This window comes from Lynx canadensis, chromosome B3 (assembly GCF_007474595.2).
Source record: "Lynx canadensis isolate LIC74 chromosome B3, mLynCan4.pri.v2, whole genome shotgun sequence".
Classification (NCBI taxonomy): Eukaryota; Metazoa; Chordata; class Mammalia; order Carnivora; family Felidae; genus Lynx; species Lynx canadensis.
The window spans coordinates 113,452,216-113,473,403 of record NC_044308.2 but is presented as its reverse complement, the minus strand read 5'-3'; the positions used below and the strand labels follow the sequence as shown (position 1 = coordinate 113,473,403).

The 21,188-nt window shown below is 39.0% G+C and overlaps 1 protein-coding gene across 2 annotated transcripts in view; it reads left to right on the top strand.

Moving 5' to 3' along the window:
- VTI1B (vesicle transport through interaction with t-SNAREs 1B) overlaps positions 1 to 21,188 on the top strand; it is a 31,696-nt gene that overhangs the window by 1,923 nt on the left and 8,585 nt on the right. For both annotated transcript variants that reach the window (XM_030319387.2, XM_030319388.2), the window contains exon 2: positions 20,679 to 20,737. In XM_030319387.2, coding sequence (XP_030175247.1) covers positions 20,679 to 20,737 — 59 coding nt within the window. The remainder of the gene's footprint in view (positions 1 to 20,678; positions 20,738 to 21,188) is intronic.

Sequence of the window (21,188 nt, the reverse complement as noted above, 5' to 3'; positions counted from 1 at the left end):
CAGGGCTCGAACTCACGAACCATGCGATCATGACCTGAGCTGAAGTCGGACAGTCAACCGACTGAGCCACCCAGGCTCCCCACAAAATACTCTTTAATACAAGTTGCTGGTAGCGGACTTAGTTGTTTAATGGGTAAGTAAATACAGTGTACACGTATCTATAGGTTATAATACGAATTTTAACAATTTTACATCTCTGTTCGCTACTTTACTCATACTGCTCAATAAATATTTGTTGAATAAATAGAATTTAGTTGGGCAAACACACTGTGTCTTATCTCTGAATCCTTTTTTCCTAGTTCTGAGATTACTTCATGAGCTTTCCAGAGCTTTAATTTCCATCATAAATTATTAGGTTCTGAATAATGTACATAACAGCTCTTGAATTTAGCTTATGCTCTGTAATTGAACTTAAATCAGTTTTTAATAACTCTTTCAGAATTACTGTGTATCAGTCACTGTCTTGGACCCTAGGAGTTTCAAGAGCTCTTGCCTTAATGGGACTAAATTTACAACAAAGTGTGTGATTGGTCCTAAGACAGTTTTGAGACCATAAAGAAAAGGTTGACTTGTGTGTTAGGGGAGGGAAGCAGAAAGGAGAACTAAGTATTAAGGGGTTGAGTGGGAGTTTGCCAGAGGGAGATGGGAAGAGGCAATAACAGAACAGAAAATCAAATACTTAGAACCATGAATGGAGCTTAGGGTATGTGTGGGAGATTAATAGTAGATCAGGAAAGTGAGACACAGCCAGATTGTGAAGGGACTTTATATCACATTAAGGCATTTGGGCTTGATACGAAGAATCGGTGAAGGATTTTAAGCAGCTGACTAATATGGTCAGATTTTACTTTAGAAGGAAAATGCTGGTGGCTGAGTGGAGGATGAAAGAGAAACAAGAATCTGGATATAGGGGACCATACTAGGAGCCTTTGTGGCAATTATCTGGGTAACATGGGAATCTAGAGAGTCCTAAATCCAATTTCTGAGGCAGAAATTAAGATCGGACATGGGGAGTGAGAGACAGATTCAAGGGTGTCTGCATTTTCTCACTTGGTTATTTGGGTGAATGATGAACTTAAATAAGAAATATAAAAGTAGGTTGTAGATGAAAGAAAGCATCAACTGTGCTTATAGAATAGAGATGATAATGTATGTCCAGTCTAGCCTGACAAGATATTTCTTCTCCTGCCACTAAAAATAACATTAGTGGGGTGCCTGGGTGGCTCAGTTGGTTAAGCTCAGGTCATGATCTCACAGTTCATGGGTTTGAGCATAGTACTGTGCTGAGAGCTTGGAGCCTGGAGCCTACTTCGGCTCCTCCCCTGCTCGCTCCCATGCGCGCATTCTCTCTCTCTCTTTCTTTCTCTCTCTCTCTCAAATAAAAATAAACATGAAAGAAAAAGAAATAACATTAATGAAGAAGATCTGTGAATTGGGAAGCAGTATACTATAATATTTAACAGCAATGATTCTAGAGCCAGACTGCCTGGGCTCACATCCAGGATCCATCTCTTAGTAGCTGTGTGACCTTGGACAACTTACTTCAACCTAACTAGTTTCTCCCTGCAAAATGGGGTAAATCGTCGTATTTACTTCATAGGGTTCTTGTTGGATTAAATTAGTTAATATATGTAAAGCCCATAGAATGAATATTGCCTGGCATGAGCCATTCACCATTGTTACTATTATATAGGAAATGGGAGTTTTATTTAAATAAAACATAAGAATACCAGCTCTGTATGCAGCTGTTGTCTTGCCCTAGTTTCTCTTTTTTCCCAGAGCACTTATCATCTTTTTTTTAAATTTTTTTTAATGTTTATTTATTTTAGAGAGAGAGAGGGAGGGAGGGAGGGAGGGAGTGGGGGAGGGGCAGAGAGAAAGGGAGACAAAGAATCCAAATCAGGCTCCAGGTTCTGAGCTGTCAGCACAGAGCCCGACACAGGGCTCAAACTTACGAACTATGAGATGATGACTCGAGCTGAGGTCGAATGCTCAACCGACTGAGCCACCCAGGTGCTCCAGCACTTATCTTCTTTTTTTTTTTTTTAATGTTTTTATTTATTTTTGAGACAGAGAGAGACAGAGCATGAATGGGGGAGGGGCAGAGAGAGAGGGAGACACAGAATCGGAAGCAGGCTCCAGGCTCTGAGCCATCAGCCCAGAGCCCGACACGGGGCTCGAACTCATGGACCGCAAGATAGTGACCTGAGCTGAAGTCGGACGCTTAACCGACTGAGCCACCCAGGCGCCCCTCCAGCATTTATCTTCTAAATGTACTAGACACTTTATGTATTTCTGATGTTTATAGTATAGTATTTGTCTTCCTTTCACTAGAACAGTGGTTTTCATAGTTTGGTCCCTGAACTGCCAGTGTCAGCATCATCTGGGACTTTATTAGAAATGCAAATTATTGGGCTCTACCCAAGATTTACGGAATTATTAACTGTCTTAACAGCCTGTTTTAACAGCCATCCAGGGGATTTCTGATGCATGTCAAGTTTAAAAGCACCTGAGCCAAAAATAAGTTCTATATTTTCTCCACATTTTTGTCAGTGGGTGTTATTTCTTGTCTTTTGATTATAGCCTTTCCAACAGGTGTGAGGTAATATCTCATGGTGATTTGCTTTGCATTTCCCTGATTAGTGATGTTGAGTACCTTTTCGTATACCTGTTGGCCATCTGTATGTCTTCTTTGGAAAAATGCCTGTCCAGATCTTTTGCCCATTTTTTTTTTATCAGATTGTTTGCGTTTTTTTGCTCCTGAGTTGTATGAGTTCTTTATCTATTTTGGGTATTAATCCCTTATCAGATACATGATTTGCAAATATTTTCTCCCATTTGGTAAATTGCCTTTTCATTTTGTTGATGGTTTTCTCTGCTGTGCAAAAACTTTTTAGTTTGATGTAGTCCCATTTGTTTATTTTTACTTTTGTTACCTTTACTTTTGGTATCAAATCCAAAAACTCATCACCAATACTGATGTCAAGGAACTCTGTGTTTTTTTCTAGGAGTTTTATGGTTTCAGGTCTTACATTCAAGTCTTTGATCCATTTTGAGTTAATTTTTGTATATGGTGTAAGATACTGGTTAATTTCCATTCTCTTGCATTATTCTGTCAAGTTTTCCCAAAACCATTTATTGAAGGGATCATCATTTCCTATGAGGTAATGGAAGAGTGTGTGTGTGTGTGTATCTCCTCCTGGTTCCTGACACACAGCTCCCAAAATCCTTGTAATTCCCTAAGTGATAAGAACACTAGGAGCATCTTTTGTTGTAATGAGGTGACTCTGGGTGGGCTCCTGGGTGGGGACTGGTCACCAGAAAGACCAACCTGTGATTAGAAGCTTGGATTTTCAGCCCTATCTTTTGTCCTCCAGAGAGGAAAGAAGAGCTGAAAATGGAAGTTAATAATTGATCATGCCCGTATGAAGTAGCCTCCATAAAATCCCAATAGTATATGGGGTTTAGAGAGCTTCCAGGAGGGTGAAAATATCCATGCCTGGAGTGTGATGCACCCCAGCTCCACAGGGACAGAAGCTCCTGTGTTCAGGACTCCCCCAGACCTCACCCTGTGTATCTCTTCATCTGGCTCTTCACCTGTATTCTTTATCATAATCCTTAACAAATTGGTAAATGTAAGTAAGCGTTTCCCTGAATTCTGTGAGCCACTCTAACAAGTTAATTGAACCTGAGGAGGGAGTCATAAGAACCTTCAATTTGTAGCCAAATTGGACAGAAGTTGTGGCTAACCTGAGGACCTATTACTTGTGATTGACTTTTAAAGGGGGAGGGGTGGTCTTGTGAGACTGAGCTCTTAATCTGTGGAATCTGATGCTGTCTCCATGTAGATAGTGTCAGAATTGAGTTGAACTGTGAACATCCAGCTGGTATTGCAGAGAAATGTTTGGTGTGGAGAAAAACCTCCACACGTTTGGTTGACCAGAAGTGTTCTGAGTAGTAAAGGAGATACACAAGAAACACAGGAGGGACTGAGTTTTTCTCTATACAGGAGAGAAAGACATAGGAGGGGGAAGGACTTGGTTTTCTAATGTAGTTCCCATTGTATATTCTTGACTCTTATTGTAAGTTAATTGATCATGTATGTGTATATTTATTTTGGGCTCTCTATTCTGTTCCACTGATTTTTGCATTTTTTTTTTTATGCTAGTACTGTAGCTTTGTAATATCAGGAGGCATGATACTTCCAACTTTGTTCTAATTGGGGTCTTTTTTGGTTCCATACAAATTTTTGGATTGATTGTTTTATTTCTGTGAAAATTGCCATTGGAATTTTGATAAGGATTGCAGAGTCTGTAGATTGTTTTGGGTATTATGGACCTTTTAACAGTACTAATTTTTCTAATCCATGTGCATGGAATATTTTTTCATTTATTTGTGTCTTCAGTTTCTTTCATCAGTGTTTTGTGTTTTTAGTGTACGTATCTTTAACCTCCTTGGTTAGGCTTAGTGTTTTATTCTTTTTGTTGCAATTGTAAATGGCATTACTTTCTTAATTTCTCCTGATAGTTCATTGTTAGTATATAGAAATGCAGTCAGTTTTTGTATATTGATTTTGTATACTGCAACTTACTGAATTTATTTATTAAACCTAACGGTTTTTTCAGTGGAGTCTGTAGGGTTTTCTGTGTATAATATGCCATCTGCAAATAGTGACAGAATTTACTTCTTCCTTTCCAATTTTGAATGCCTTTCATTTCTTTTTCATGCCTAATTGCTCTGGCTTCCAATACTGTGTTGTATAAAAATGGTGAGAGTAGGCATCCTTATTCGTGATCTTAGAGGAAAAGATTTGAGCTTTCCACCAGTGAGTATAATGTTAGCTGTGGGCTTGTCACATATGACCTTTACTTTGTTGAAGTATGTTCTCTCTAGATATATCCAGTTTGTTGAGATTTTATGTCATAAATGGATGTTGAATTTTGTCAGATACTTTTTCTGCATCTCTTGAGCTGATCATATGATTTTTGCCCTTCATTTTGTTAATGTGGTATATCATGTTGATTTGTAGATACATTCTTGGATCCCTGGAGTAAATCCCACTTGATCAAGGTGTATGATCCTTTAACGTGTCATTGAATTCAGTTTGCTGATAACTTTGTTGAGGATTTTTGCATCTAGGTTCATCAGGGATACTGTTTTTTTGTTTGTTTTGAGAGAGGGCACAAGTGAGTGAGGGGCAGAGAGAGAGAGAGAATCCCTTGAGGGACAGAGAGAGAGAGAGAGAGGGAAGGAAAGAGAGAGAGAAGTAGGACTTACCTGAAGTGGGGCTTGTGCTCATCCAAAGTGGGGCACGAGCTCACCTGAAGTGGGGCTGAAGCTCACCCGATGTGGGACTCGAACTCATAACCTGAGTCAAAATCAGATGCTTAACGACTGAGCCACCCAGGCACCCAGAGATATTCTTAATTTTCTTTCTTGTGGTGCCTTTGTCTGGTTTTGGTATCATTGTAATGCTGGCCTCATAAAAGTTTGGAGGTGTTCCTTCTTCTATTATAAGCTCTATATTTTGTCTGTTTTGTTTATTATGTATCCTAAGCACCTAGAACAGTGCCTTGTATATACTAGGTGCTCCACAACTATTTGTTGAGTGATTGTAGAAGTACTGTGAATTGTGGAGAAACTTAAATAATATATGGTTGCCTATTAAAACTGGTGTAACTTTATTTTTATTCTACCACATTTTCCACATTTTCATCATTTGTAAAATGGATATCTATACCTATTAAAACAAAGGATGGGATAACAGACAAAATATGTCCCTTTTTAGGAAGATTGTATGGCAGTGATAATCTGTTAGCGTATGTGATAATTATTAATTGATTTTATATAATATTAAGTATGTACATAATTTTTAATGCATATTACTTAATATATAATTACTTAATAATATTAAGTATGCCATAATGTCTAGTCTTAGTTTGTAGCATCTGAAGAGGTCTCTCCAAATACCTCAGAATGCTGTAAATTATTATTAGATAATACTGTGCCTGTAGTCATGTTCTAGTTTGGGTTTTGTAGGACCTGAAGGCAGCTCCAAGTGTATTAATGAGTGTTATAGAATTATTGAAAAGTTTCCATTTTAACTCACTCAAATTTCAGCGTGTGTCTTTGAGACCTCATTATTCTGGAAACCAGCAAAAATAGTCACTATAAAGAGACTATAGAATCATATGCAACTGGTTGGTAAACAATTAACTTATTGACTGCAGAATTTTAATTTTTCTAACACTCTTCATATTCTTTGGTGAATTTTGTTTTTACTCTTAGTTCTTTCTACCTAAGGATTTAATTTTAAAAACAATGGTAGTGGGGCACCTGGGTGACTCAGTCCATAAAGCATCTGTCTGACTCTTGATTTTGGTTTGGGTCATGATCTCATAGTTCATGAGTTCAAGCCCCACATAGGGCTCTGTGCTGACAGTGCAGAGCCTGCTTGGGATTGTCTCTCTCTCCCTCCCTCTCTCCCTCTCCCTCTCCCTCTCCCTCTCCCTCTCCCTCTCCCTCTCCCTCTCCCTACCTCTTTCTCTGTCCTTCCCATGCGCACATGCACATGCTCTTTCTCTCAAAATAAACTTCAAAAAATGGTAGTTGCTATTTATGAAACTCTCAATATGCCGAGCATTTGCTAAGTGCTTATTATGTGTATTATCTCTTTTAACCCTTTCAGACAACCTTATGAGGCCGGTACTGTTATATTTCTTATTTTCAGATAAGGAAACAGGCTTAGAGGGATGTAACACAGGCATATCTTGTTTTATTGCGCTTTATTGCACTTCACTTTATTGTGCTTTTCAAATACCGCATTTTTTACAAATTGAAGATTTGTGGCATCCCACAATTTGTGTTGAACAAATTTATTAACACCATTTTCCAACAACATTTGCTCAACTTAATGTCTGTCACATTCTCATGAAACTTCAGACTGAAATTAGGCCAGTTAATAACCCTATAATCGCCTTTTAGTGTTCAAGTGAAAGGAAGAGTTGCATGTCTCTCACTTTAAATCAGAAGCTTCAAATGATTAAGCTTAGCGAGAAAGGTATGTCAAAAGCTGAGATAGGACAAAACCTAGGCCTCTTGACCAAAGAGTTAGCCAAATCGTGAATGTAATGGAAAAGGTTTTGAAGGAAGTTAAATGTGCTGTTCCAGTGAACATAAGAATGATAAACAAGCAAAACAGCCTTATTGTTGATACGGAGAAGGTTTTAGTGGCCTGGATAGAAGATTAAACTAGCCACAATGTATGTTTGTTTGTTTGTTTGTTTGTTTGTTTATTTTAATGTTTATTTATTTTTGAGAGACACGGAGACAGAATGCGAGTGGGTTAGGGGCAGAGAGAGAGGGAGACACAGAATCCAAAGCAGGATCCAGGCTCTGAGCTGTCAGCACAGAGCCCGATGCAGGGCTTGAACCCACAAGCCGTGAGATCGTGACCTGAGCCGAAATTGGATGCTCAACTGACTGAGCCACCCAGGCGCCCCATAAACTAGCCACAATGTTATCTTAAGCCAAAGCCTAATCCAGAGTAAGGCCCTAACTCTTCAATTCAAAGCTGGGAGAGATGAGGAAGCTGCTTCAGAAGAAAAGTTTGAAGCTAGCAGAGGTTGGTTCATGAGGTTTAAGGAAAGAAGCCATCTCCCTAACATAAAAGTGCAAGGTGAAGGAATCCCCAAGTGCTGATGGAAAAGCTGCAGCAGGTTATCCAGAAGATGTAGCAAAGATAAGTAACGAAGGAGACTGCACTAAACAACAGATTTTTGATGTAGACGAAACAGCCATCTAGGATTTTCTTAACTAGAGAGAAGTCAATGCCTGGCTTCAAAGCCTCAAAGCACAGGCTGACTCTCTTATTAGGAGCTAATGCAGCTTGTGACTTTGCGTTGAAGCCAGTGCTCCTAGACCATTCCAATAATCCTGGGGCCCTTAAGAATTATGCTAAATCTACTCTGCTTATGCTCTATAAATGGACCAACAAAGCCTAGGTAACAGTACATCTGTTTACAGCATGGTTTATTGAATATTTTAAGCCCACTGTTGAGACCTACTGCTCCAAAAAAAGGAATCCTCTCAAAATACTACTGCTCATTGATGGTGTATGTGGTCAGCCAGGTGCTCTCTCATGGAGATGTACAATAAGTTTCATGCCTGCTAACACAACATCTATTCTGCAGTCCATGGATCAAGGAGTAATTTTGACTTTTAAGTCTTATTATTTAAGAAATACATTCCAAAAAAAAAAAAGAAAGAAAAAAAGAAAGAAAAGAAATACATTCCATAAGGCTCTAGCTGCCAAAGGTAATGATTCCTCTGACAATTCTGGGTATAGTAAATTGAAAACCTTCTGGAAAGGTTTCACCATTCTGGATGCCATTAAAAACATGGATAATTCAAGGAAGAGGTCAAAATAATGACTTTCATGGGAGTTTTGAAGAAATTGATTCCAGCCCTCATGGATGACTTTGAGGGCTTCAAGACTTCAGTGGAGGAAATCACTGCAGATGTAGTAGAAATAGCAAGAGAACTAGAATTAAAAGTGGAGCCTGAAGATGTGACTGAATTGTTGTAATCTCAGGATAAAAACTTTAACTGATGAGGAGTTGCTTCTTATGGATGAACAAAGAAAGTGGTTTCTTGAGATGGAAGCTACTGCTGGTGAGGATGCTGTGAAGATTGTTGAAATGACAACAAAGGATTTAGAATATTACATAAACTTAGTTGATAAAGCAGTTCAGGATTTGAGAGGATTGACTTCAGTTTTTAAATAAATTCTGAATAAAATGCTATCAAACAGTTTTCATGCTACAGAGAAATTGTTCATGAAAGGAAAATTCCATCAATGCAGCAAACTTCATTGTTGTGTTATGTTAAGAAATTGCCACAGCCACCGTAATCTTCAGCAACCACCACCCTGATCAGTCAGCAGCTATCAACGTCAAGACGAGACCCTCTACCAGCAAAAAGATTATGACTCACTCAACTTCAGATGATAGTTAGCATTTTTCACAGTAAAACATTTACTTTCAGTAAAGTATTTTTAAATTGTGTACACTTTTTAGACATAATGCTATCATACACTTTAATAGACTACAGTATAATGTGAGCATAACTTTTGTATGCACAGAGAAACCAAAAATTCATTTGACTTGCTTTATTGCATTCTTCATTGTGGTGGTCTGGAACCAAACCTGCAATATATCCAAGGCATGCCTGTACTTTTACCTCCTATATGGTGTGAGATCAGATAAACTATCATAGGCTACAAACAGAGGGTGTAGTTCCTAGACATGCCACGGTGGGGCACCAAAAGCAAATTCGCCACCTGATCCTGGTGAAACAAGTTATTTCCACAGCTTTACTGGGTCAAGGTAGTCTTTCTTGGGTTGGTAAATCAAACCACCTATAAGGAAGACAGGCTGTCGCCTTAGTTGAACATTGAGGTACACTTTCTTTAGTCTTTCAGAGCTGGCTCTTTTGTGGTGTGTCATCCACCCAGTTTACCAGTCACTTACATGTGACTGGTTTGGGAAGGCATGTGGGGTGGGGGATAGTGTTTGGAATGGCTCACTCTTGGTTTTGGTGCCCATTTTACCTAGTATGCAGTCCTGCAATTTTGTAGTTAATTGTAGTGTTAACTCTAATTCCCTAAAAAATTAAGTCTCAACAAGTTTTACCTGTTGCTGAAGTCTATACCCAGGGAGCATAAAAATGCCCCTCAGTGCTATAATGTACAAAAGCCTTGGATAGGGAGTCAGGAGACTTGCATTCTAGAACTAGTGTTGCCACACATTTGCTCCTCTTATGACCTTGGGGAAGGCAGTTTCTGCAGGCTCTAGTTTCCTCAACTGTAAAATGAGAAGGTTAGACTAGATGATCTCTGAGGTCCATTTACACTCTAACATTCATTGGTTTCACAATTCTGAGACTAAAGCATACAGAAGCACCTACTGATACCTCTCAGTTGGGTTCAGCCTCTTTTGAACCTTTAAATATCTCCCTCCTTGGCTTCATCATCAGAAGGGAGAATTTCAAAGGCTTTTTTTTTTTTTTAACCTTAGGATTCCATAAAGGATCTCACAATGTGAAAGTCTTAAAATTGTTTTCAAAAAGAGCGTATTTCTTTTAAAAGTATATAAGCTGTAGAGAACTCCTAGGAGAAAGTATGTCATGATTTTAGGTAAAGAGTGGGAGTATCCCAATTCCAAAAAGACTGAGCATAACAGAATCATGAAGAGAAAGAAGTTAGTGAAAGGATCAGTATTCTGTGAGCTACCTCTTTGCCTCCTACTCTTATTTATGTAACCACTTTCTTTGAATCATTCTAGAGTTTGCCTCTTAAAAATGCAGATTTTCAGGGGGCCTGGGTGGCTCAGTTGGTTAAGCGTCTGACTTCAGCTCAGGTCATGATCTCATGGTTCACTGGTTCAAGCCCTGCATCTGGCTCTGTGCTGACTTCAGCTCAGAGCCTGAGGTCTGCTTCAGATTCAGTGTCTCTGTCTCTCCGCCCTTCCCCCACTCATGCTCTGTCTCGCTCTCTCTCTCTCTCAAAAATAAATAAACATTAAATTTTTTAAAGATGCAGATTTTCGTATCTTTAATAAAGGAGGAAACTTTATGACTAACAGTTGTAGAAAAATCAGAGCTAGGAAGGGGGAATGCACTTATATGTGGAATATTTCTTCATACTGTGTGCCTTGGATCAGAAGTGAGTGTGCTCAAGTTTGGAGATGTGCCTATTCAGAGGAGTGGTGACACTAAGCAACAGCTTATTACAAAGTAATATGATATTTCTCCATGGAAGTAGCCATTCTTGATTGCAGATAATATTTCACTGCTGGTGGCTGAAAACATAGCCTATTCAGGGATAGTGACAGCTGCTTTTGTGCTTACTTCAGTTACATCATGGATGGTCAAGGTGCAGACCATTTGCCATGGCTGAACTTCTTACTATTTAAAACAGCAACAAAGCCTCATTTGTGAGCAGTGTAGAGTCAGAAATGGTTCACCTGGAGTATCTTGTATATATTAAGGGAATGTCAACGTAAAGGAGGCATAGTAAAAGGTGCATTGTCATTTACTCTTGTAGGTAGTAGTAACATCTAAGGAGCACACTACTAGGTTTACAGTTCTAGAAGCTATGAGGCTTAAAAAGAAAAAGTAAATTTCCCTGTTCTGGAGGAACTGGATTTCCAATTGAGAATATAGAATGTACACATCCAGAATGGTTTATGATCACTTAAAAAGCAGCAGACGACTGACATGCTAGATGCTATTGTGATTAACAAAATGTAAATCCATATAAGGCATTACTGTGGCATTATATTTTACATGGGATTGGGTTCAAATGTGAAGGCTTAGGATGAAAACCAGAGTAAAGAAAATTATGCCAGAAAATCTGAGGATAGCATATTGAATACCCACATGCCATCCCTCCATAAGCCCAACTCAGCTGTTTTCTTTGGCATTGGAAAAAATTGTCCTTCCTTCAATCGATGAAGTGCTGGCTTGTATTTAGGAGTCACAGTGAATGAAAAATAATATAACTTTAAAAGACCATGTCCCCATACACATGCTGCAACATGAATGAACTTTGAGGACCTTATGGTAAGTGAAATAAGCTGGGCACAAAAGGACAAATATTTTATGATTCCTTTTGTAGGAGATACCTAGCCTAGTCAAATTCACAGATACAGAAGTAAAATGGTGGCTACCAGAGTCTGGGGGGATAGGAGGTGGAGAATTAGTGTTCATTGGGTATGAGTTTCAGTTTGGGGTAGTGGAAAGGTTCTGGAGATGGGGTAGTGGTGATGATTGCACAACAATGTGAATGTACTTACTGCCCCTTAGCTGTATACTTATAAAAGGTCAAGGGGTGACTGGGTGGTTCAGTTGGTTAAGTGTCCAACTCTTGATTTTGGCTCAGGTCATGATCTCACAGTTTGCTGACAGTGCAAAGCCTGCTTGGGATTCTCCCTCTCCTGCTGTCTGTCTGCCCCTCCCTGGCTCGTGTGCACATGCTGTCTCTCTCAAAATAAATATTAAGCTAGGGGCGCCTGGGTGGCGCAGTCGGTTAAGCGTCCGACTTCAGCCAGGTCACGATCTCGCGGTGCGTGAGTTCGAGCCCCGCGTCGGGCTCTGGGCTGATGGCTCAGAGCCTGGAGCCTGTTTCCGATTCTGTGTCTCCCTCTCTCTCTGCCCCTCCCCCGTTCATGCTCTGTCTCTCTCTGTCCCAAAAATAAATAAACGTTGAAAAAAAAATTTAAAAAATAAATAAATAAATAAATAAATAAATAAATAAATAAATATTAAGCTAAAAAAATTTTTTTAAAAAGGTCAAAATGATAACTTTTATGTAAATTTTACCAAAATTGAAAAAAAAAAAGACTGTATCCCCAGATTGTGAAGATAATTTCAAAAGATGAGCTCAAAAAAAACAATGTAAGCAGTGGTAACTTTGTGGAATAGGTAGATTATGTGTAGATTTTCAGGGAGAACATTCATTTGGACACATTTTCAGAAATCAAGCTGCTCATAAGTAGGGATAATTTTTGCTTGTTACATATGAAGAGATAAGCTACCTACTTGTTTTATAGCTAAGGAAGGAGGTCTGGTCCCAAAGAGATGAAGAATTATTACCCATATTAGATGTTGAGTCAACTCCAAGGAAAGGACCAGAATCTAACTCCTTTTCTTACCAGTGGTTCCCTCTTTCACAAATGTTTTTACCAGGTGATATTATGCTGGTCCAAGTACCATTTTTACTGTTACTTAATCATTTTTATATCAACTTATTTCTTATAACATACATTTAATACATAAAGTTATTTTAAAAGGAAATTTTATATTACCATTTAAATAATCTATCTATTTATTTATTTATTTATTTATTTATTTATTTATTTATTAAATGTTTACTTGTTTTTGAGAGAGAGAGACAGAGCATGAATGGGGGAGGGACAGAGAGAGAGAGACACACACACACACAAAATCCAGGCTCCACTCTCTGAGCTGTCAGCATAGAGCCCAACATGGGGCTTGAATTCACGAGCCATGAGATCACAACCTGAGCCAAAGTTGGATACTAAATTGACTGAGCCACCCAGGTGCCTCGAAAATCTTTTTTTTTTAGTTTGAAGTATTTGATTGTTTATTTTACGTAAATTTCAATTCTCCAGCTATTAATACTTACCTTAATTTTTTTAAATTTATTTTTATATTGACTTAATTAACATACGGTGTTATACGGTGTTATACAGTGTTAGTTTCAAGTGTACAATATAACGATTCAACAGTTTAATACATTATTTAGTGCTCATCAAGAGAAGCGTACTTCTTAATCCCCTTTATCTATTTCACCCATCCTCACATCCACTTCCCCTCTGGCAGCCATCAGTTTGTTCTCTGTATTTAAGAATCTGTTTTGGGGCGCCTGGGTGGCTCAGTCGGTTGAGCGTCCGACTTCGGCTCAGGTCATGATCTTGCGGTCCGTGAGTTCGAGCCCCGCGTCAGGCTCTGTGCTAACCACTCAGAGCCTGGAGCCTGTTTCAGATTCTGTGTCTCCCTCTCTCTCTGACCCTCCCCCGTTCATGCTCTGTCTCTCTCTGTCTCAAATATAAATAAACGTTAAAAAAAAAAAAAATCTGTTTTTTTTTCAGGGCACCTGACTGGCTCAGTTGGTTAAGTGTCTGACTCTTGATTTCAGCTCAGGTCATGAACTTACAGTTGGTGGGATCAAGCCCCACATCAGGCTCTGCACTACAGCACAGAGAGGCAGAGAGCCCTCTGCCCTCTCTGCCTTGTGTGCACGCATACATACTCTCTCCCAAACTAAATAAACGTTTAGAAAAAAAGAATCTTTTTTTGTTTCTTTTTAATTTTGTTCATTTGTTTTGTTTCTTAAGTTGCAAAAAATGAGTGAAATTGTGTGGTATTTGTCTTTTGTTTTCTGACTTATTTCACTTAGCATTATACCCTCTAGATCTATCCATCTTGTTGCAAATGGTAAGATCTCATTTTTTTTTATGGACGAATAATAATATTCCATTTTATTTTTTTATTTAAAAAAATTTTTTTGAATATTTATTTTTGAGAGAGAGAGAGAGGGACAGAGCATGAGCAGGGGAGGGGCAGAGAGAGAGGGAGACACAGAATCTGAAGCAGGCTCCAGGCTCCGAGCGGTCAGCACAGAGCCTGACATGGGTCTCGAACTCATGAGCCGTGAGATCATGACCTGAGCCCAAGTCAGACGCTCAATCGCCTGAGCCACCCAGGGCCCCAATAATATTCCATTTTATACACACCACACACACACGCACGCGCACACACACCTTCCACATCTTCTTAATGCATTTATCTGTGGATGGACACTTGGGTTGCTTCCATATCTTAGTTTTCTTAAATAATGCTGCAGTAAACATAGAGGTGCATATATCTTTTCAAATTAGTGTTTTTGTTTCCTTTGGGTAAATACCCCATAGTGGATATTACTGGATCATATCATATGGTGATTCTATTTTTAATTTTTTGAGGAACCTCCATAGTGTTTTCCTTGGTGTAGCTGCACCAGTTTACATTCCCAACAACAGTTCATGAGTGTTCTTTTTACTCCACATCCTCACCAACGCATGTTATTTCTTGTGTTTTTTATTTTAGCCATTCTGACAGTGTAAGGTGATCTCTCATTGTGGTTTTGATTTGCATTTCCCTGCTGGTCAGTGATGTTGACAATCTTTTCATGTGTCTGTTGGGCATTTGTATGTCTTCTTTGGAAAAATGATTGTTCAGGTCCTCTGCCCATTTTTAATTGGATTATTTGGGTTTTCTTGTGTTTAGTTTGGATATTATCCCCTTATTGGATATACTATATCCAAACATCTTTTCCCATTCAATAGGTTGCCTTTTTGTTTTGTTGATGGTTTACTTCGCTGTGCAAAGCTTTTTATTTTGGTGTAGTCCCAGTAATTTCATTTTGTTTTTGTTTCCCTTGCCTGAAGAAGCATATCTAGAAAAGTATTTATGTGGCTGATGTAAAAGAAATTACTGCTTATGTTTTCTTCTAGGAGTTTTACAGTTCCAAGTTTCACATTTAGGTCTTTAATCCATTATTTGTTAAGAAATTACTGCTTATGTTTTCTTCTAGGAGTTTTACAGTTCCAAGTTTCACATTTAGGTCTTTAAATCCATTTATTTAAGGAAATGGTTAGTGTCATTCTTTTACATATAGCTGTCCAGTTTGTCCAGCACCATTTGTTGAAGAGACTTTTTCCCATTATTTATTCTTGCCTCCTTTGTCTTAGATGAATTGATCAGATAAGTGTGGGTTTATTTCTGTGTTCTCTGTTCTGTTCCATTGATCTATGTGTCTGTTTTTGTGCCAGTATCATACTATTTGATTACAACAGCTTTGTAGTATGTCTTGAAATCTGGAATTGTGATACCTCTAGCTTTGTTCTTTTTCAAGATTGCTTTGGCTATTCAGGGTCTTTAGTGGTTCCATACAGATTTTAATATCATTTGTTCAAGTTCTATGATAAATGCTGTTGGTGTTTTGATAGGAATTGCATTGAATATATTTTCATTTATTTGCATCATATTCAATTTGTTTTTATTAGTGTTTTATAGTTTCAGAATACAGGTCCTAATCTCATTGGTTAAGTTTAGTCCTACGTGATTTGTTATTTTTGGTGTGATTGTGAATGGGATTGTTTTCTTAATTTCTCTTTCTGCTACTTCATCATTAGTGTATAGAAATGCAACAGATTTCTGTATATTAATTTTGAAATTTTTAAAAAATGTTTTTATTTATTTTTGAGACAGAGACAGAGCATGAGCAGGGGAGGGGCAGAGAGAGAGGGAGACACAGAATCCAAAGCAGGCTCCAGGCTCCGAGCTGTCAGCACAGAGCCCAAAACGGGGCTCGAACCCACGGACTGCGAGATCACGACCTGAGCTGAAGTCAGGCGCTTAACTGGCTGAGCCACCCAGGCGCCCCACTGTATATTAATTTTGTAAGTTATGACTTTACTGAATTCACTTATTCTGATAGTTTTTTGGTGGAGTCTTTAGGGTTTTCTGTATATAGAATCATGTCATCTGAGGGGCACCTGGGTGGCTCAGTTGGTTGAGCATCCGACTCTTGGTTTTGGCTCTGGTCATGATCCCAGGGTTATGGGACCAAGCCCCGTGTCAGGCTCCATGCTCAGTGTGTAGCCTGTTTAAGATTCTCTCTATTCCGGGCGCCTGGGTGGCTCAGTCGGTTAGGCGTCCGACTTCAGCTCAGGTCATGATCTCACAGTCCGTGAGTTCGAGCCCCGCGTCGGGCTCTGGGCTGATGGCTCAGAGCCTGGAGCCTGTTTCCGATTCTGTGTCTCCCTCTCTCTCTGCCCCTCCCCCGTTCATGCTCTGTCTCTCTGTGTCTCAAAAATAAATAAAAACATTAAAAAAAAAAAAAGATTCTCTCTATTCCTCTGCCTCTCTCCTCTGCTCGTGTGCACAGTCTCTCTAAAAGAAGAAGAAAGAAAATAGGGGTGCCTGGGTGGCTCAGTGGGTTAAGCATCCTACTCTTGTTTTTGGTTCAGTTCATGATCTCACAGTTCTTGGGAACAAGCCCTGCTTTGGGCTCTGCACTTGACAGCACGGAGACTGCTTGGGATTCTTTCTTTCCCTTTTTCTCTCCGTCCCTCCCACATGCACGCACGCTCTTTCTTTCACTCTCAAAAATAAAACATTAAAAGAAATTGTGAGAGTGGGCATCTTTGTCTTGTTCCCAGTCTTAGAGGAAAAGCTCTCAATTTTTCACCATTGAGTATGATGTTAGCTGTGGGTTTTTCACATATGGCCCTTATTATGTTGAGGTATGTTCTCTCTAAACCTACTTTGTTGAAAGTGTTTATCATGAATGGATGTTGTACTTAGTCAAATGCTTTTTCTGCATCTACCAAGTTGATCATATGGTTTTTATTCTTTCTCTTATTGATGTGATGTATCACGATTCATTTCCAAATATTGAATCATCCGTGTATCCCTGGAATAAACCCTCTTGATTGTGGTGAATGACTTTTTTAATGTATTGTTGGATTTGGGTTGCTAGTATTTTGTTGAGTATTTTTATATCTATGTTAAAATATGTTAACATAATATCTATGTTATATCTAGATACTGGCCTGTAGTTCTCTTTTTTTGTCGTGTCTTTATCTGGTTTTGATATCAGGTTAATGCTGGCCTCATAGAATGGATTTTGGAAGCTTTCCTTCCTTTTCTATTTTTTTGAATAGTTTGAGAAGAATAGGTATTAACTGTTCTTTAAATGTTAGGTAGAATTCACCTGGGAAGCTATCTGATCTTGGACTTTGTTGAGAGTTTATTGATTACAGATTCAGTTTCTTTTCTGGTAATCAGTCTGTTCAAATTTTCTGTGTCTTCCTGTTTCAGTTTTGGTAATTTATGTTTCTCAGACTTTACCCACTTATTCTAGGTTTTCCAGTTTGTTGGCATATAGTTTTTTTTTAATTTTTTTTTACGTTTATTTATTTTTGATAGAGACAGAGCACCAGTGGGGAGGGGCAGAGAGAGGAGACACAGAATCTGAAGCAGGCTCTGGGCTCTGAGCTGTCAGCACAGAGCCCGATGCAGGGCTCGAACCCACAAACCACGAGATCATGACCTGAGCCAAAGTTGGATGCTTAACTGACTGAGCCACCCAGGCGCCCCTTTTTTTATTTTTGAGAAAGAGAGAGAGCATGCACACATGTGCATACGAGCAGGGGAGGGGCAGAGAGAGAGGAAAAGAGAGAATCCCAAGCAGGGTCCACCCTCAGAAGTGAGCCTGATGCAGGGCTTGATCCCACAACTGTGTGATCATGACCTGAGCCAAAATCAAGAGTCAGATGCTCAACCGACTGAGCTACCCAGGTGCCCCAGCATGTAGTTTCTCATAATATTCTCATAATTGTATTTCTGTGGTGTTGTTATATCTCCTCTCTCATTTGTGATTTTATTTATTTGAGTACTCTTTTTTTCTCTTGATAAGTCTGGCTAGAGGTTTATCAGTTTTATTGATTTTTTTTCAAAGAATGAGCTCCTAGTTTCATTGATCAGTTCTTTTGGTTTTTGTTTCTTTATCATTTATTTCTGCTCTAATCTTTATTATTTCCTTTAGTTTTGTTTGTTCTTTTTCTAGCTCCTTTAGGTGTAAGGCACTCTGTTGTTTTAGGGGTTTTGCTTTTATTTGCCTGTATTTAATTTATTTCTGTGCTAATCTTTATTATTTCCTTTCTTCTACTGGCTTTGGGCTTTGTTCTTTTCCTGGCTCCTTTAGGTGTAATATTAGGTTATTTCTTTGAGAATTTTCTTGTTTGTTGAGATAGGTCTGTATTGCTGTAAACTTCCCTCTTTGAACAGCTTTTGCTGCATCCCAACAGTTTTAGACTATTGAGTTTTGTTTCCACGTATTTTTTTTAATCCCAGTGTAATTAACATACAGTGTTATATTAGTTTCAGGTGCACAGTATACTGATTCAGTAATTGTATACATTACTCAGTGCTCATCATGATGTGTACTCTTATAATCTCCTTCATCTATTTTACCTAATCCCCCTCCTGCCTCCCCTCTGGAAATCACCAGGTTGTTCTCTATATTTAGCATCTGTTTTTGTTTCTTTTTTTCTGTTTTGTTTGTTTCTTAAATTCCACATATGAGTGAAATCATATGGTATTTATCTTTCTCTAACTGACTTATTTCACTTAGCATTATACCATCTAGATCCATCTATGTCATTGCAAAAGCAAGAGTTCATTCGTTTTTTTTTTTTTTAATGTTTATTTTAGAGAGAAAAGAGAGAGCGCACGTGTGAGCGGGAGAAGGGGAGGGGCAGAGAGAGAGAAGGAGACACAGAATCTGAAATAGGCTCCAGGCTCTGAGCTGTCAGCACATAGCCCAGTGTGGGGCTTGAACCCACAAACCGCAAGATCATGACCTGAGCTGAAGTTGGACGCTTAACCAACTGATCCACCCAGGCGCCCCTCATTCTTTTTTGTGGCTGAGTAACATTTGTGTGTGTGTGTGTGTGTGTGTGTGTGTGTGTGTGTGTCACATCATCTTATCCATTCATCTGTGGGTGGACACTTGGGTTGCTTCCATGTTTCTTGGGTAGTGTAAATAATGCTACAGTAAACATACAGGTGCATAGATCTGTTTGAATTAGTGCTTCTGTTTTCTTTGGGCAAATACCCAGTAGTGGATTTACTGGATTGTACGGGAGTTCTATTTTTATCTTTTTGAGGAAACTCTGTATGATTTTCTACAGTGGCTGCACCAGTTTGCATTCCCACCAACAGTACATGAGGGTTCCTTTTTCTCTACATCCTTGCCAACACTAGTGGTGTCTCCAAGTATTTTTTGATACCCTCTTTGATTTCTTGGTTGACCCATTCATTGTTCAGTAGCATGTTATTTACCCTCTCTATATATTTATGTTCTTTCCAAATTTATTCTGTGGTTGATTTCTGGTTTTGTACCATTGTGGATGGAAAAGATGCATGATATAATTTTGGTCTTTTTTAAAAATTTATTGAGACTTATTTTGTGGCCGAATAATAACATCCTGGAAAATATTCCATGTACACCTGAAAAGATTGTGTAGTGCACTGGTTTTGTTTTGTTTTTTTGAGAGGGGGTGCAAATGAGTGAAGGGCAGAGAGAGAGGGAGAGAGAGAGAAGCAGGGCTCACCCGAAGTGGGGCTCAAGTTCACCCAATGCAGGGTTCAAACTGTGAGATCATGACCTGAGCTGAAGTCAGATGCTTAACTGAGTGAGCCACCCAGGTGCCCTTATATTGCACTGTTTTGTGATGGAATGATAGATCTGTTAAGTGGAAACTCTTGGAGACCTATCTAAATGATCTGAAAAATACAGTCCAGGCAAAACAGTGCTGTTTTAGTTAAAGGTTACTGGTTGGAAGCTGAAGCCTATTCTATTTTTGTTAAAAGAGATTAGTAATTTTTAGGTATTAAAGACATACTAACACTGAAATGACATAATGCAAAGGATTGAAAGAGAATTGCAAAGGGAATGATTTTCTCACTGTGTGAGTCCGTGGTATTTGCATCATTTTACATATCACCGCCAATGGATACGGCTGAGAAATATGTACCATACCATGCAGTCTCCCCAGCAAGCAGAATAAGTGAGTCTTGAATTTGTTTTGCAGAAAAGCAGTGGATGAGGGTTAATACAGAGAAATGTTTCACAGTAGAGGTGAACGTGGGAACAAGAATTTAGAACATCAGTATTGTTAAACATTCTTGTTGATGGTGTGCCTGATCCCTCTTGGGAAAAATAGATTGACAGTAATTAACTTAGACCTATAGTGTTTCATAGTAGAATAATCTTGACCTTTGGGGCCAGATAATTCAGGAGTGTCCCAAGCATGGATATTTTTGTTCCCTGGACCTTAAATGCCATTCGTAATACCCACTTCCTTCACTCCCCCATCGTTGTGATAACAAGTTCCTGTACATGTCTAAATGCTTTTTAGAGGTGATTAAGTACTGTTACCCCATCAGGAGAGAGGGTTGGGGAGTTTATTGTAAGCGGAGAGAATGACCTCTACAAATACATGGAAGGCAGGACTGAACTCTTGAAACTTGTTTACCTTTTCCAGAAGAGAAGAAAAAACTGATCAGAGATTTTGATGAAAAGCAACAGGAAGCAAATGAAACGGTAAGAACAGGGAGCAAGTCCTTATTTCTTCTACCTGGAGTTAGTCTTTTCCAGAATTATTACCCGACCACAGATTAAATGTTCCTGTGTATTGATCTTTATTTGGATTATTTCTTACTAAGTGAGGCCAGTTGATGGGGTGAGTGATGAGAGGATTTGACAAACACAAATGGGTAAAGCTTACTCTCTTAAAATTAGTATTTGATATAATACATTCCTGATGTGAGTAGTAAGGGCATTCTCAAACCTTTACCTGGGTGGTCTTTTAATGTTTGTTTATTTTTGAGAGAGAGACAGACAGACAGAGCACGAGTTGGGGAGGAGCAGAGAGGGAGACACAGATCCAAAACAGGCTCCAGGCTCTGAACTGTCAGCACAGAGACCAATGCGGGGCTCAAACTCATGAACCGCAAGATCATTACCTGAGCTGAAGTCGGGTTCTTAACCTACT